At 47.7% G+C, this 14197-nt stretch overlaps 6 protein-coding genes across 6 annotated transcripts; 4 read left to right on the top strand and 2 right to left on the bottom strand.

Annotated features, from left to right (window-relative positions):
- Positions 1-1868: 1868 nt before the first annotated feature.
- Positions 1869-5629, top strand: DEU56DRAFT_816294 (chromatin remodeling complex protein). The gene is made up of 12 exons (XM_041353835.1): positions 1869-2146; positions 2200-2375; positions 2433-2507; positions 2570-2597; positions 2654-2983; positions 3038-3306; positions 3356-3644; positions 3697-4027; positions 4077-4396; positions 4448-5075; positions 5139-5252; positions 5303-5629. Exons 1-12 carry the CDS (start codon positions 2016-2018, stop codon positions 5426-5428), a joined length of 2817 nt encoding a protein of 938 aa, XP_041206126.1. The 5' UTR covers positions 1869-2015; the 3' UTR covers positions 5429-5629.
- Positions 5630-5941: 312 nt separating this feature from the next.
- Positions 5942-8243, top strand: DEU56DRAFT_914959 (transmembrane amino acid transporter protein-domain-containing protein; the record flags this gene model as incomplete). The annotated part of the gene is made up of 11 exons (XM_041357686.1): positions 5942-6032; positions 6087-6544; positions 6600-6724; positions 6779-6913; positions 6970-7059; positions 7123-7333; positions 7391-7474; positions 7535-7609; positions 7667-7749; positions 7802-7829; positions 7884-8243. The coding sequence occupies 11 exons, from the start codon at positions 5942-5944 to the stop codon at positions 8241-8243; spliced, it is 1740 nt and encodes a 579-aa protein (XP_041206127.1).
- Positions 8244-8347: 104 nt separating this feature from the next.
- DEU56DRAFT_488821 (ARM repeat-containing protein) lies at positions 8348-9505 on the bottom strand. Its single transcript, XM_041346463.1, has 5 exons — positions 9325-9505; positions 9169-9271; positions 8737-9119; positions 8551-8682; positions 8348-8492 (listed from the first exon to the last, which is right to left on the bottom strand). The coding sequence occupies exons 1-5, from the start codon at positions 9395-9397 to the stop codon at positions 8452-8454; spliced, it is 732 nt and encodes a 243-aa protein (XP_041206128.1). The 5' UTR covers positions 9398-9505; the 3' UTR covers positions 8348-8451.
- A 131-nt stretch (positions 9506-9636) lies between these two features.
- Positions 9637-11042, top strand: DEU56DRAFT_872402 (WD40 repeat-containing protein; the record flags this gene model as incomplete). The annotated part of the gene is made up of 7 exons (XM_041355777.1): positions 9637-9868; positions 9931-10094; positions 10145-10271; positions 10320-10422; positions 10474-10539; positions 10591-10857; positions 10958-11042. The coding sequence occupies 7 exons, from the start codon at positions 9637-9639 to the stop codon at positions 11040-11042; spliced, it is 1044 nt and encodes a 347-aa protein (XP_041206129.1).
- Positions 11043-12018: 976 nt separating this feature from the next.
- Positions 12019-12659, bottom strand: DEU56DRAFT_695253 (uncharacterized protein; the record flags this gene model as incomplete). The annotated part of the gene is made up of 3 exons (XM_041347210.1): positions 12019-12318; positions 12372-12488; positions 12540-12659. Coding segments are annotated over 3 exons (537 nt in total), but the record flags the coding sequence as incomplete, so codon positions are not given.
- Positions 12660-13300: 641 nt separating this feature from the next.
- DEU56DRAFT_692012 (uncharacterized protein) lies at positions 13301-14185 on the top strand (the record flags this gene model as incomplete). Its single annotated transcript, XM_041347148.1, has 4 exons — positions 13301-13515; positions 13583-13637; positions 13695-13928; positions 13976-14185. Coding segments are annotated over 4 exons (714 nt in total), but the record flags the coding sequence as incomplete, so codon positions are not given.
- Positions 14186-14197: the final 12 nt, after the last annotated feature.

The following is a 14197-nucleotide window of genomic DNA, read 5'->3' on the forward strand; positions in this document are numbered from 1 at the left end:
AGGATCGACTGTGTTGCCGCGGTTGACATAGATATGTATTTCGGCTTTCGACGATCTTAGTTGTTGTTCATAGTATCTACTTCAGGGTTATCTCCTTGTCTGCAAATCCACAGAATGTAATGGGAAATCAATAAGTTGCGATTTACACCATGTATTGTGCCTTGCAACACCGAGAATGCGTCTACTCACTGCTCTCAGAGTCTCGTCAGGAAGACTGTCCAAATGTGATGTCAGAGCTGAGAATACCTGTGGCATACATGTACCTGCCGAGTCATCTGCGAACCCCATGCCCGTGGTGGAACGCTTACCCGTGCTATACCTTAGCACTTCTGTCTGACATAAATCCAGCTTGAATCATGAGTCATAACGAGATCGTGTGAGGTGTGCGGCGTCACAGGGACAAAAACACATTCGGGATATCGTTCAAGCGAATGCGCATCGACTTCTCGCCGATTCTCATGCACGAACAACAACGCAGTATAAGCCTGTATTCAGCATATGTATTGAGATTATCTTGAAGCCTTAGAGCTACTCTATGAGCAATACCATCATCTTCTTGTTTGCGCTCTCTGTCGTGTCTTCGGTTCTTCCGCCCAACTGGTTCTGGTCGTTGACGTGAGCATGCGTGCCCTGCCAACGTTGTATTCACGTTAATGAGTATCATGACTTCGGAGACACAAATCTGAGCCCCAGATGGGCCTCCCGCGCGCACGGCGTTTCACTATATGACATACTCTCTGTGACTTTTACGTTCATAATTCAGATATACTGTCGAGATACGCACCTAGGTTCGACCCTATTTGGGTGTGACCAAATGAACATTAGGTTCGAAGGTTCGCAGGGGGTGTGTGACGTGTGACACACTGCGCTTAGGTTCGTGGTGAAACATTGGGTAGACATATTTCCTTGCATAAGTTGTGTATTTGTCTCTAATTTTACTTCCGAGGCTGAGGGGGGTCATGGCAAGTGCAGACATTTTGCGAACACTCACTGGCAGTACAAAGATTTTTGGATGCACTGGGTGTTTTTTTTGTGTTTTTACCACTTGTCACAATTTAGGTTCGACGGCCTCAAAATTGGTGTGACTGTCACACAAAATAGGTTCGATTCGCCAGGCATGTGACGGTGTGACGAACCTAGGTGCGTATCTCGACAGTATACACATCCCTTTAATCATTTACCAACCCATCAATCATTCCTCACTATGAACGCACTTTTCTCTATTACTCTATCGATTGATCCATAACAGTTCTCGTTTATTGTGAGCCAGCAGCTCCTAAATAATTTCTCTGTAAACACGACGTGATGGAGAACGCGAGTTTTAACCACGTGCCGGATCACGTGAACGCCAGCCACATTCCCTTGGATGTACTTACGGTCCCGCATAAGCATGGAACAAGTTAAATGAACAAGGAAAGTTCCTGCGGAGGAACGTTTAGAAGTGTCCTAATCGTGACGAGATTGCGGGGGAGTAGGTGTCACGATACTCTGCGTAGAACAGGAACTTCGTCTCGAGTCGAAGCAATACCGGCGGAAGAATGAGCCCAAGATCGGAAGACCGGGCGTCACGGTTGCACGCTGGCATCGATGGGCAAAATTCAGGGCGTTCAGAGGGCATCCCATTGCGAACTGGCGCGAGAAAAAAGAATCACCGCGTCTTTGATGTATGACAGAAAGGTTTATGGTGTTCGAGGTGCGAGCCTTGTGCGGTTCCCGTGACAAAACGACAGACGTGGGTGTACTGCCGTTAACGCACAAGCAAAGCGATTCTGCTAAATGCTAACTGATGTTAATGAACGCGACAGTATTTAGAAAAAAGTTAGATGCTGAGCGTGCAGAAAAGACCTGGGTTGAAGTTGGCGTCTCTTGTGTAATAAGACGGAGGCAGAGATGCAAAAATGCACAGGGACCGCTACACGCATTCGTTTCCTCCCTAATAGCCACTCGCGGCCGTTCCCTCTTCTTTCCCGCTTCCTGTCACCTGCACCCTTGTCCCCCAACTATCCTTCCTCACAATGCCAACATGCAGACGCAAACGTGTCGTCCTTACAGAACCATCCGAGGCCCTTCTCCAGGCTGCAAAGTCCAACCCTAACAAGGAGGTCTATTATCTACAGCAAACTGGCGAGATATTCGAAACTTATGAGTTTGTCAATCCTTTTCTTTTCACAATGTCTCCTACAACTATGTTCTCCTCAGGGCCTACGCTGCGAGGATGTCATTTTACAGGCTCAAACAGTTCCAGTGCGAGGTCACAGGAAAGAGCGGCCTTGACTACTTCCAGGCGCTTGAAAGCGAACAGCAGGAGGCACAGACTATGCACGCTAGGTTCCCCGAGCCTCTGAAAGCTGCTGTCCTTAAGGCTGTCCAATGGCGTGCGTCTTTTCTCAGCTCTGCCGGGCTCGAACGCTGATCATCCTTGTCGTCTGTAGAGGTCGTAGGTCGTCTAGACCACCTTGTAGAGGCCGTCTTTGACCGGTTCAAGGACCGCTATTTTGCGGACGAAAGTAAGTTGCCCGTTAACACTGATAGACCCTGGAGCTCATCCCATCCATTCACGCGACGTCAGAGGTGTTCGTTGACGCGCAAGGCGACAAGTCTGTTTATCACATATTAAGGTCTCTAACCCGATAACTGACATGTATTTTGCCAGATTCTACGCGAAAGTGGTGGAGGTTCATCCCCCGAAGACCACGAGCGAAAGTGTCAGTGTCCCAGCCGAGAACCAAGCCTCATCTTCATCAGCGCCGTCTCCACCTCACGGAATTGCTGATGGCGACACTGTTCTAATCCACAAGATTGGTGGAGACTTGAAGATCCCAGCGAAGGAAGCATCGGTCCGCGATGACCCCCTAAAGTACTTCTACAAGGTCCAAATCCTTGAAGAGCAACACGAGAAGAGTCACGAGAAAGGAAAGGCTGCAGCAAAAGACAAAGCTAAATGGAGTGGTAGCTTCATGGATGTGCAATGCAGTGTCATGAGGTCTGTGGCCCTCTTTAGCCTCTCATGAACAAACCTGAATACCTCTTGTTGTAGCCGCGATCGTCTTGCATTCTCGAAGTCTATCCTTCGTCGCTTTATCCGTGACTGTGTCGATCGAGATGCTGCCGTCGCGTCGCCATGGACAGTGAAGCAGGTCATTGCGAAGCACTATGGCGTCGATTCTGTGATGCCAGAGGAAACACGCAAAGGTGTCGAAGACATCAAACGTGGCGAGATTGACAAGCGTAAAAAGATATGGGAGGACAAGGAAGGACCACCGACCAAGAAGCAGAAGAAGATGACTGCTGCTCAGGAGGAAAGAGGTAACGTTTCACTATCTTGGATAATACTCAGTGCTGATAACTGTAGCAGTGAAAGCCTTGGCTGCAGCAGCTGAAAAGCGAGAGCGCGAAGCTCGTGAAAAGGCAGAGCGCCAACAAAAGGCAAAAGAAGAGGCTGAGCGTCTAGCTGCGGAGAAGAAGAAAAAGAAGCCCATTCGCTACCCTACTGAAGATCTGGACGTTCGGCTTTCAGACAAGGAGAAGAAAGCAGGCTTGAAGGTCAAAAAGCCAACACCAAGCAAATTGGGCATTCCATTTGGCGAGAATCAGGGTACTTTTGAAGCATTTTTAACGTCGTGGAATTTCCTGGTCATTTATGGGTGAGCGAACTGTCTCAATTGGTTACACATGATATATAATAGTCTGTCACAGACAACCTCTCCATCTGTCAACATTTACAATGGACGAGTTTGAACACGCTTTGCGGCATTCCCTCATAGACCCGCCTTGTGCACTACTAGGCGAGATTCACTCAACGCTTATTTACAACCTACGCACAGTGCCCTTTACTCGGCATAGTGCTGTCCTGTCGTTACTGCGTCTCCAAAATACGCTGGAAGAAGATCACCAAGTGCTTGGTGTTACAGTTGATGAGCTAGCTGGTGCCATGGCTGACGTGGGGAACAACTGGGAACGAATCCCCTTACGGCACACTGAGATGCGAGACGGGTGGGAAGAGGCTCTTCTTGGATGCCTGAAAGATGTAGAGTGATTTCGACTGATTGTTCATGCTCGATACTCATTCCTGATAGCATGCCACACTCGACAACTTTCCTCGGCTACGAGAAGTCTTGACAAGATTGCTCTTTGCCCCGGAACCACCCGCAGAAGTTTCATCTTCATCGTCGAGCTCTCGCGTTTCAAGTCCAGCCGCAAACAACCTATCTGTTCTATCATCACCCAGCGAGCGTTACTACGCGCTGCCTCCTGCCGATAGGATTGATATTCTTACCTTGATGTGCAACCTCGCTGTGTCAAGCAAGGCCGTTCATTCCCATATGGAGTCGTGCGAAGAGCAGCTCACCGCCCTCCGCAAGGAGAAAATAGAGATTAACCGCCAGAAGAAGCAGTAGTGAGTTCACTTTGGCGTACAGCAGTATTTCCATTTAACATCCTTTTTCAGCACTGAGGAGATGAATTCCCTTGCTGGGGAAACGGAAGTGAAGGAGGAGCCCGGAACCAACGGCAACGTTGCAGACGAAGATACCACGATGCATGAGTCCAGTGATCTTTCGGACGTTCCTTCAGAAGAGGGCTCGGAGACCGCATCTACTTCTAGCGCTCGCCAAAAGAGATCAGCCCGTCAAAAAGATCTTCGTCAGAAAGCCCATACTCAGGCACACGCGAAGCAACGAGAGCTCGCTCGTGCTCAAGCAGCCTCTGCGAAGCAAGCGCTGGCAGAACATCGCAGACTTGATGAAGAGGTTAATAAGCTTGAGCGTCGATTAGAGGCAATTGAACGAGAGTTCAGGAAGCTACTTGGTGCGGTGCGAGTCAAACCATTGGGAAAGGACCGGTTCCACAATCGGATTTGGTGGTTTGACGGCATGGGATCTGCTTCTTTGCTCGGTAGTGGGGGCGTCGTCCAGTATGGAACTGGTAGAATTTTTATACAGGGCCCCAGCGAGATGGATTTGGAGTTGATGTTAAAGAAGGAGGATGACGACTATGAAAATAGGAGGCATGAAGAAGAAGGAGAAGAGGGGATGCTGGGTCCATCCGAATGGGCACAGTATGCTGAGCCCGAGGATGTGCGTGGGGCAATCTCCTATAGCTATGTTTCGTTGACCGTCACTGATCGTCTGCCTTTGCAGCTTGATGAATTCCTTGCTTGGCTAAATCCCAAGGGCGTCAGGGAACTAGCCCTCAAGAATATTTTCATCAAGTGGTGGAGTCACATCGCTCCTGGCATGCGAAAACGCATCTCTGTACGTCCCGGAGATCCCTCTAATCATCGCCCTCTAATCACTCTGAGCAGGATCTCAACATCAGTGCAAAGCTTCCTGAAGCCAGACGTAGCACCCGAACCAAACCCTCTGGTCACGACGTCTCTCGCGAGCCTTACATGATGTGGACAAATCGAAGAGCTGTTAATTCAGTATAACGTACGTACATGCCGTTCTGTAAACATCCCTTTTCTGTTGTTGCGGTGTTACGCCCTTCGCCATTCAGCATCATTGCGGTGCACAGTAGCTTGGGAAAGACCTAGTTCTGGACGCTTGAACCTGAAATAATAAAGTGCGAAACTGCAGCTATATACCAACTATTTATGGAATGAAACAATGGTTAATTTCAATTTTAGGGCAAAATATATATGAATATTAATATTTGTGGGGACCTGCCATCAATTAATATTGATCTGTAACTTTAGTCTTTGACCTTTGTTATAGCGATTGCCAATATGGGTTTCAACGTCAGTTTCATTCGAATTTTTAGGGAACATAAAATTTCCTGCTGCTACGGTTCCTGACTGACATAAATATGATTATTCCTTCAGCCTTCGCCCGGATCTCCTCCCGTTGACCCTAACAGTGTCAAATTTTTGACGACCACTGCACGCGACCCTTGCCATAGGACATATTATTAACATATACCAAACAGTGTCCTAGATTCAAAGATGACTTCCTACACATCTGGTGCAGGAATACCTTTTACTTATGGCTCTGTGACTAGCACGTCGAGCAGCATGAGGGGTGCTATCGCTTCATGTGGGTTTTGAAACTGCTCATATTGGTCTGCAGTTAGTCTGATCGTACATGTAGACCGTCGCTCCCAATTTTTTGCCAGTTCAAATATACCATATAATTCACGTTTCTCTGACGAGGAGGAGTCGGATGAAGAGGCTCGCATTGGAGAAGATGTCGAGGAAGGCGAGCTAACTCCAATACCTAGGGATGATATGACAGAGTTCTGGGACTGGGACGAATCGTCGCGTCCAGTCTTGCAACCTGTACGGCCTTTTCTCCCCCGACGGAATGTTGATACCGGGGAAATTACTGCCAGCGGAAGTCAACTCGCTCAAACAACCAGCGACGAAGCTGCTCCCTTGCTTAAAGCATCTACCACATCTAATCAAGTCAGTTATGGGGGATCAGATTCAGATGCGTACGTCGGCGGAGAATCACGCGGCCCAATAGATCGGTCTTTACTGCGGCGCAAGTCGTCGGCAACCCTGAGGAAACCATACAACTATGGAGGACAGAGTACCTATGGGCAGACAGTAGGTGTTGTCATTTGATCGTAAATATCTCTGCTAAATGCGGTTGATTCCTCAGTTATTTAATAGCATCGCGATATTGTTGGGCATAGGAATGCTATCCGAGCCTCTGGCCTTCGCATATGCTGGTTGGATCGGTGGAACGGCTCTCATTGTATTTTTGGGCTTCTTGAATTGCTATACGTCAGTTGAACTTGCACTATTTAACTATGTCTTCCCACTCACCGCATGCAACAGTGCTAAAATTCTCGCTCGTATCATCTTGGAGGACCCTCGTTTGAGGTCATACGCCGACATTGGTCGCAAGGCGTTCGGTCCAAAGTCGACTGTCTTGACCACGATCTTGTTTTGTCTTGAACTTTTCGCCGTCAGGTCAGCGTATTTTGTGAATGAGACTTGGCCATGGAATTAATGTTTTTTTTTTCAAGCGTTGCTTTCGTCACTCTAGCCGCTGACTCCATGCACGAAGTGATGCCAGCGTATTCCGCAGACACATTTAAAATTTCGTCCATAGTCGTGTAAGTTTTACTTCCTGATGCTGTCAGCATGATTCTCATGGTTCTTTGACATTTGAACGATAGATTGGTACCACTAGTTTTCCTACCGCTGTCTATACTCTCTTATACCTCGATATTTGGCATTTGCTCGACGCTCCTCATCATTCTTGTCATTTTCATAGACGGCTTTTCTAAGCCAGACGCTCCCGGTAGTCTGATGAGTCCAGCCGCAACATCATGGGGGACTGGCACTATGACAGAGCTTGGAATTGCATTTGGCTTGTTGATGGCTGGGGTATGTCCCATCTTGCACACGGTTCCCGAAATAAGGCACTCATTGTCAGTGCTTTAGTTCTCTGGTCATGCTGTAATACCATCGTTGGCCCGTGACATGGTTGATCCTTCCCAGTTTGATAATATGATCAACTGGGCTTTCGTGAGTAGATTTGCTAAGGTGTTTTGGAATAATTGTTCACCATTTCCTGATCCTCAACAGGTTGTTACCACATTCATCTATGCGGTCATCGGTTATGCTGGGTACTTGATGTTCGGACGGAACGTGAGCGATGAGGTTAGCCTTATAATGTCGATATTTGGATGTCAACCCGAGACATTGACACGCATATAGATCAGCAAGGATCTCATGAGCACTCCTGGTTATAGCTCCTGGATCAACGAAATCGCACTGTGGACGTTGGTGTCAACCCCTCTGTGAGTTTCAGAAGCTCCCCTCCTTTTCTAACGCTGACACTTCTGTGAACAGCACGAAGTTTCCTCTCAGCACGCGGCCAGTGAGCGATATGCTCCTTTCCCAGAAGATTAAATGCTGATGTAGTTCCGTCTAGCTCAATGTCATCCTCGAAATCATGCTCGACATAGACAATCATACCCCGTTCCATGGTGGCATCAAACCCCAGCTGGACACTCAGCCTTCGACCGCCCGTCGGCTTTTGAATCGAGTACTATTCATTGTCGAGCGCGTATCTGTTCCTGCGCTGTCTATCATGGTGTCGATCCTCGTTCCAGAGTTTAGCTCCCTTATGGCCTTCCTCGGCTCATTCTCTGCATTCATGATCTGTGTCATTGGTCCTATATCAGCCAAAGTCGCCCTTGAGGGAAGGTGTAATGCCCTTGATGCTTCATTACTCGGAATAGCTATTGTAATGGCAACTTGGGGAACGTTCGCGGCATTTTGGACTGTGTGAAATCCTCGTTGGTCTTGAAGAAACGCGTAGACAGATACCCCCTAGATACTTTATTGGTGCCTTTTCAAGTCTCGTATTGTTCTGTTTATTTGCGCTTCCCGCTATTATCGCACAAAATATGTACCATACACCATCGTCGCCCGGTTGCATCACATCCATCGACATCATATTAAATGGGTAATGTACAATGTACACAGATATTGCCATGTCATTTGACCTGCACAGTGTGTGAAATGACCTTGCTAAGCTCTGCATAAAATCAAGTAAATTGACCGCGGTCCAAAAATTGCAGTATGGGAAAACTCACGTGGAAGCTTGATATGCTCTTGAATGACAACCGATTCAATATGATTGTCAGGGTTTGGCGGTATGCTGACCACGCCAGTCGATGAATCAATTGTCCACCGTTGTTTTGCGACCCATGCCTCTAGCTCTGGTCCTATAGAAATGATATTAATAGGTGAATAGATGTGGTACGTTGCCAATAACAAACCTGATAGATCCACATAGGATCCCAGCCTCTCGCTGCTGATCCGCGTGAAAGTAGCCTTTACTGATCGCGCGGCAACTTCCCGGATGGCATCTTCGAAACCTGTACACTCCACTGTATAATTCTCTCTTATAACCTCCAATTCATCGGATCGGTACAGGGTCCAAAACGCAGAGAAACGACACTGGTGAAGAAGGTTGTAGAGATTCATGAGGAGCGGCAGAAGTGTAGGTAATGGATCGGGCTCGTCGAGGGTGCCATTGACTGGCCGGTCGTCGAGCATAGATATGCAGAGGTTGAAATCTGGGAAAGGCTCTGCTGTAAGAGCTTTGAGGAGGATATTGATGACCACGTCAGGATTGAAGAGGTCAGAGTTGAATTGGTAACTGCGAGGGATCGATATTCGACTTCCAAAATGAATCAAGGGAAACTCACAGCTTTAAGATAGCAAGATTTGCAAGACAGTCGTACTCCTCGCTGCGTATCTGGTGGTAGAGGTAGTCCTCGAGAATACCAACATTTGACGGGTTGTAACGGTCTGGGAACACTTATGAGTGCCAGATCGATGGTGAATTGATTTTAATCACGCACCAACCCCGGATACCAGATTTTCAATAAGCTCTGTCCGTGAAGGAGGCGCAAGCCACGCTGCTGTTGCTGCCATCGCGTTGTTTTTTGAATGGGTATGTGTAGTGGAAGAGCAAAAAGTGCAAAAAGTTGATAGACCCCGGACACTGGGAGTCCACTGCGATACTTCAATTGACAACTCGGACTCATACTTATGATGCAGGTACGTAGTAGCAGACTGAGAACTCGCATTCAACTCACCCAGCCACTTTCTAGTCGCCCATGGCTGTCGAAGACAATTGTTCAATAAACGGGGCTAACGGAGACGCCTTGCAAATGGATGCTGTTGTGTCAAATGAAAGCTCCGACGAAGGGATTGAGGAAACAACTTCAGATCTTCATCTTCCCAACGGGCATACTGTACAGTCCACACCTGTTCCAGATGCAACAATGCCGAAGACAGATAGATCGAGGCCACAATATGCAGTAAAGTACATTCTGAGCGGACATACTATGGCAATATCCTCCCTCAAGTTCAGTCCAGATGGCACCATGCTAGCTTCGTCAGGTGCGCCTCTTTTCTCCACTGATTGGTCACGCGTTGTCGACCCTAAAACCTTTGGAAGCAAGCCGCCGACAAACTGGTCAAGCTTTGGGATGCTTACACAGGAGAGATATTGAGAACTTTTGAAGGCCATACAGAAGGTGTCAATGATGTCTCCTGGTCCAACGATGGGGAATTTCTTGCTTCAGCATCGGATGATAAGAGTATTATACTCTGGAGCTTAGAGACGGTGCGTTGCCTCTACTTCGGTCCTGCCTTTCATTAAACCCTTTATTTCAGAACTCTGCTGTGAAAACCCTTCTAGGACACACGAATTTCGTCTTTTGCGTTAACTTCAACCCCCGATCTAATCTTTTGGTCACCGGGGGGTATGATGAAACTGTTCGCGTCTGGGACGTAGCAAGAGGTCTGTCGATTTGACTTCACCCTTTGAATATCAGCCGAACGTTACCAGGGAAATCATTAAAGGTTCTTCCCGCCCACTCTGATCCTGTGACCGCTGTCAGTTTTAATCACGATGGAACGCTCATAGTATCCTGCGCAATGGATGGGCTGATGTAAGCGTTCATCAGGAGCCTATGGCGAGGTATTTATCTGATGAAATCTAGACGAATTTGGGACGCCGAATCCGGACAGTGCTTGAAGACTATCGTCGACGACGATAATCCTATATGGTGAATGCTTTTCGTTACTATTTTTCCGTGGCACTGACTTGGTGTTCTCAGTTCGCACGTCAAATTCTCGCCGAACTCAAAATTTATTCTATCAGCAACCCAGGACTCGACAATCAGGCTTTGGGACTATCAGAAGACACGATGTGTCAAAACGTACACTGGCCACACTAACAGGACGTATTGCTTGTTTACTTGCTTCATTACTACTCGAGGATCATACATAGTGAGTGGAAGCGAGGACGCAAAGATATATGTGTGGGACTTGCAGAGTCGCGAAGTGCTACAGGTCCTCGAGGGCCACAGAGGTACATTTCTCTAGTTTCATCATGTTGAGTGGCTCACGTGGTTTGCACAGATGCTGTCTTAGCAATTGCGGTAAGAACAGCCCCGACATACGCTTGTCATAGACTGAATTCAGCGCTCAGACTCATCCCGTTCGTAACATTATGGCTTCTGCTTCAATGGAGAAAGACCTTACCATCAGGCTTTGGTATGATGAATGAATTGACTGGTTCAGAATGCGCAGTTACAAGTTACAAGGAATGTCGAAACAAGAATAATTGAGGTCCACAATATGTTTTAATGAAAAAAAAATCTCTTGGCAAAAATGCGAGGCGACCGACTCAGCAGAAATTAAATTTGGACGGGCGTCAGTACAGCCTATCGGCTGTGTAGCCTGTGCAGGTAACTTGGCACAAAAAGGTTTGCTGTGGGCCTACACGGCAAAATCTGTAATTTGTAACCTGAATGTAGCGCGAAAAGGGTAATTCGGGCGTACGGTAGATATAAAGCTTGAGTATTATGAGCAAATTTTGTATAAAATAAAAATACATGCGCATGTCACACTTTATAGCCGTCATTTCATTGTCGCGAGAAATTTGTCACTGAGATGTCGTGGTAATGTCATAATTGGATCATTTGGAGGCAATCCGCACGTTGATTTTTGGTTGTCAGTTGGATGTACTGCCATTTGTAAGGCTGATGTCGTGAGCTGGGTGTCTATTGTATGTAAGCCTCATATATTCATGATGTATTCGCGATGTTTGCTGCGCATCAAAACTCTCATAAAACAGGAACCGACAAAGGACCATTACATCGGCCGTACATCAACAAAAGTATCAAACAATGTTGTCGCGCTGGTAGTTGCCAGCATTGGCAACCAAGCCTCAAATCATTTTTTGCCCTGTCAGTCAGTGGGCGACAAATATTTTTGAAGAAAGACTTTAATTGTCGGAACTGCGATGAATCTGCGTGAAGGTCCAAAATTGCATTAAAAGCGACAAACAACAACATTCCCTAATTGAATGACAGCACTGGTAAATCTACACTATATAACATCTAAAAGTTAAACACGACGCGCAGTTTATTCCATCAATCAACTGATACCAACGGATCGGGGTGGAAGAGCATTGCGTGAGCACAAAATTCGGCCCAGATGTGTTCTAGTAAGCTCTCCTCACTTCCACCCGCAGCACCAGCGTCGAGCCAGTGTTCAATGAACTGCCCCTCAAGGGGGATCCTTGCGTCCCACCTTGGCCACCGGCCGCTAGGAAAATCTGGGCAAGCACCGACAAATGCCAGCCAGAATGCGTCACGGCCCCATGTCCAATGTTGTGATTCTGCCGGTATGGTGACTAGCCAGCGCTGAATCTGGTCTGACAACTGCGACCAATGATAGGAGTCCGCAGGATTGAATTTTGATGGCAACGGAAGGAAGGGGATGGGTACATCGACGCTGTCATAAGATAGCTCGTGTCCCCTTTCACCCATATCAAGAACCTAAATTATTAAAGCGTTAGATCGATCCCAATAGGAGAAGATCGTCCACTCACATCATCCAAAGTTAGGGAACACTCAGAATGGGGATATCCGTCCAAAGTAAGAGCTTCGACAACCGGTGTCGTGAACGGTCTGTACTCCTCTGCAATGGAAACAGATATTTGTATTGGCTAAAAAAGTGTCATCAGAAATCAGTGCAAAGGGGAAAGAAGGAGCAGCACAACAACACCGTGAACAAGGTGCCTCGGAAGGGCACCTGAAAAGCATATACCGATGCATAAAGGTTGCAACGATGCATCGTCCGAATTCTTTATGCGGATTGGAGGGTAGAATGTCGAGGTTTGAGCTGTGGCACAGGTGGTTGGAAACATATTGACAATTTGAAGGTTGAATTGAACACTGCTGAACGTCGAACATTGAACGACTTGCTTGAACATCCCGTTGAACGTTTGGTGACCGTCACAACCGTGACACATTAGCACGTGATTGGCTGGACTTCACAAGATCAATCATCAAACTCACTCGACCAGCAGCCGTCAATATGGGTGATTCGCAGCTTGTTGACGGGTCAAGTAAGTACTTTCAACTTGATTTATGGGTGTTATTAAACGCTCTCGCACTTACAGTTTTGAAATACTGTAATCCATCCCAGACTCGTGTTGTTTGCACAGTCTGCCCTCAATTCAAGGGAGCATTGCGGACAATGGAGCGCAGGTACACCCGGGCTCACTGTAAGGGCGCCACCCACACCCGACACCTTCTTCTCAGGTGTTCTGGGAGAACTTCTGTATCTAAAAACCCCTTCCCTCTAAAATCTCAACGACCCAAGCACCCCGCACACACACAGATGACCCACCGCGAATCCGATACTGATGCCTTTGGCATGGATGTCGACTGTCAATCCGGATCTTTCCAGGCATCTGAGGTCGCTTGCCACGAAGCTGACGACGATCAGCTGGTACCACTTGCCGGGGAAGACTTGGAAGAGGAAGAGGTTCCGCTGTCTGCGCTGTGGGATGTTGAACTGGGCCACCACACATATGAGATCGGTGGCGGGCGGGATCTCTTCGACGATTTGAAGGCTTCGCTACTCAAGGGCGACAGGCTCTTCGAAACGCCCCTGGCTCCTCTCAAAGACGAGATTGGCATGCAAGACAACGAGTTTGATTTTGGGATCGAGCTGCTAGGTGAGTTTCTGTATTACCGTGTTCACTTATTTTATTGACACACTTCTAGATGAAATTCCTGCAGAGTCTAGCGCGAGGACGAATATGAAAGTTAATCCGGGAAGCATGTACTATCCTTGGCCATCGAGAGCGGTACGTTTCACCCCACTATTCTGACAGGATTCGATGATTCTTACCGTGCTTCCAAAGCACTTCTTGACTTCGTTGTTGTTTAGCTCTGCACGACTACCGTTTTCGGATGCGCAGAAGAGAGCCATACTCGGCTGGGCCAAGGAACTGGGCGCGCGTGATATCCCATCTCTCAAGGCGGTCAAGCAGTCAAATGAGCGCATCTGCGAACTCGTCGGAAATCCAACGCGGAAAGTAACATCAGCGTCCGGCAACATTTTTTACATTAACGATATTTGGCATGCAATTGCAAAGGTAAACTACGAGCGCTCAGACTATGCCATGCTAACGATGTCATTTAGGATTATGCAAATCCACTCACCCGCTTCGCCATGATGGATTATCCTGAAGACGGTGGAACTGGTATGTCGCAGGTGTTTCATGGGCACAAGATGCTGCTGGAACTGCCGTCGCCTCCGGCGGCTCGGGTGGACGGCAAAATATACTTCGTCAATGAACTTCTGCAGGAACGCTCGGGAGCCTTTTTTGTCCCAGAACGCTTTTTTAATGCCTCGTATGCACCG

The sequence above is a fragment of the Suillus clintonianus genome, assembly GCF_016758775.1.
Source record: "Suillus clintonianus strain FC179 chromosome Unknown DEU56scaffold_61, whole genome shotgun sequence".
NCBI classification, from domain to species: domain Eukaryota; kingdom Fungi; phylum Basidiomycota; class Agaricomycetes; order Boletales; family Suillaceae; genus Suillus; species Suillus clintonianus.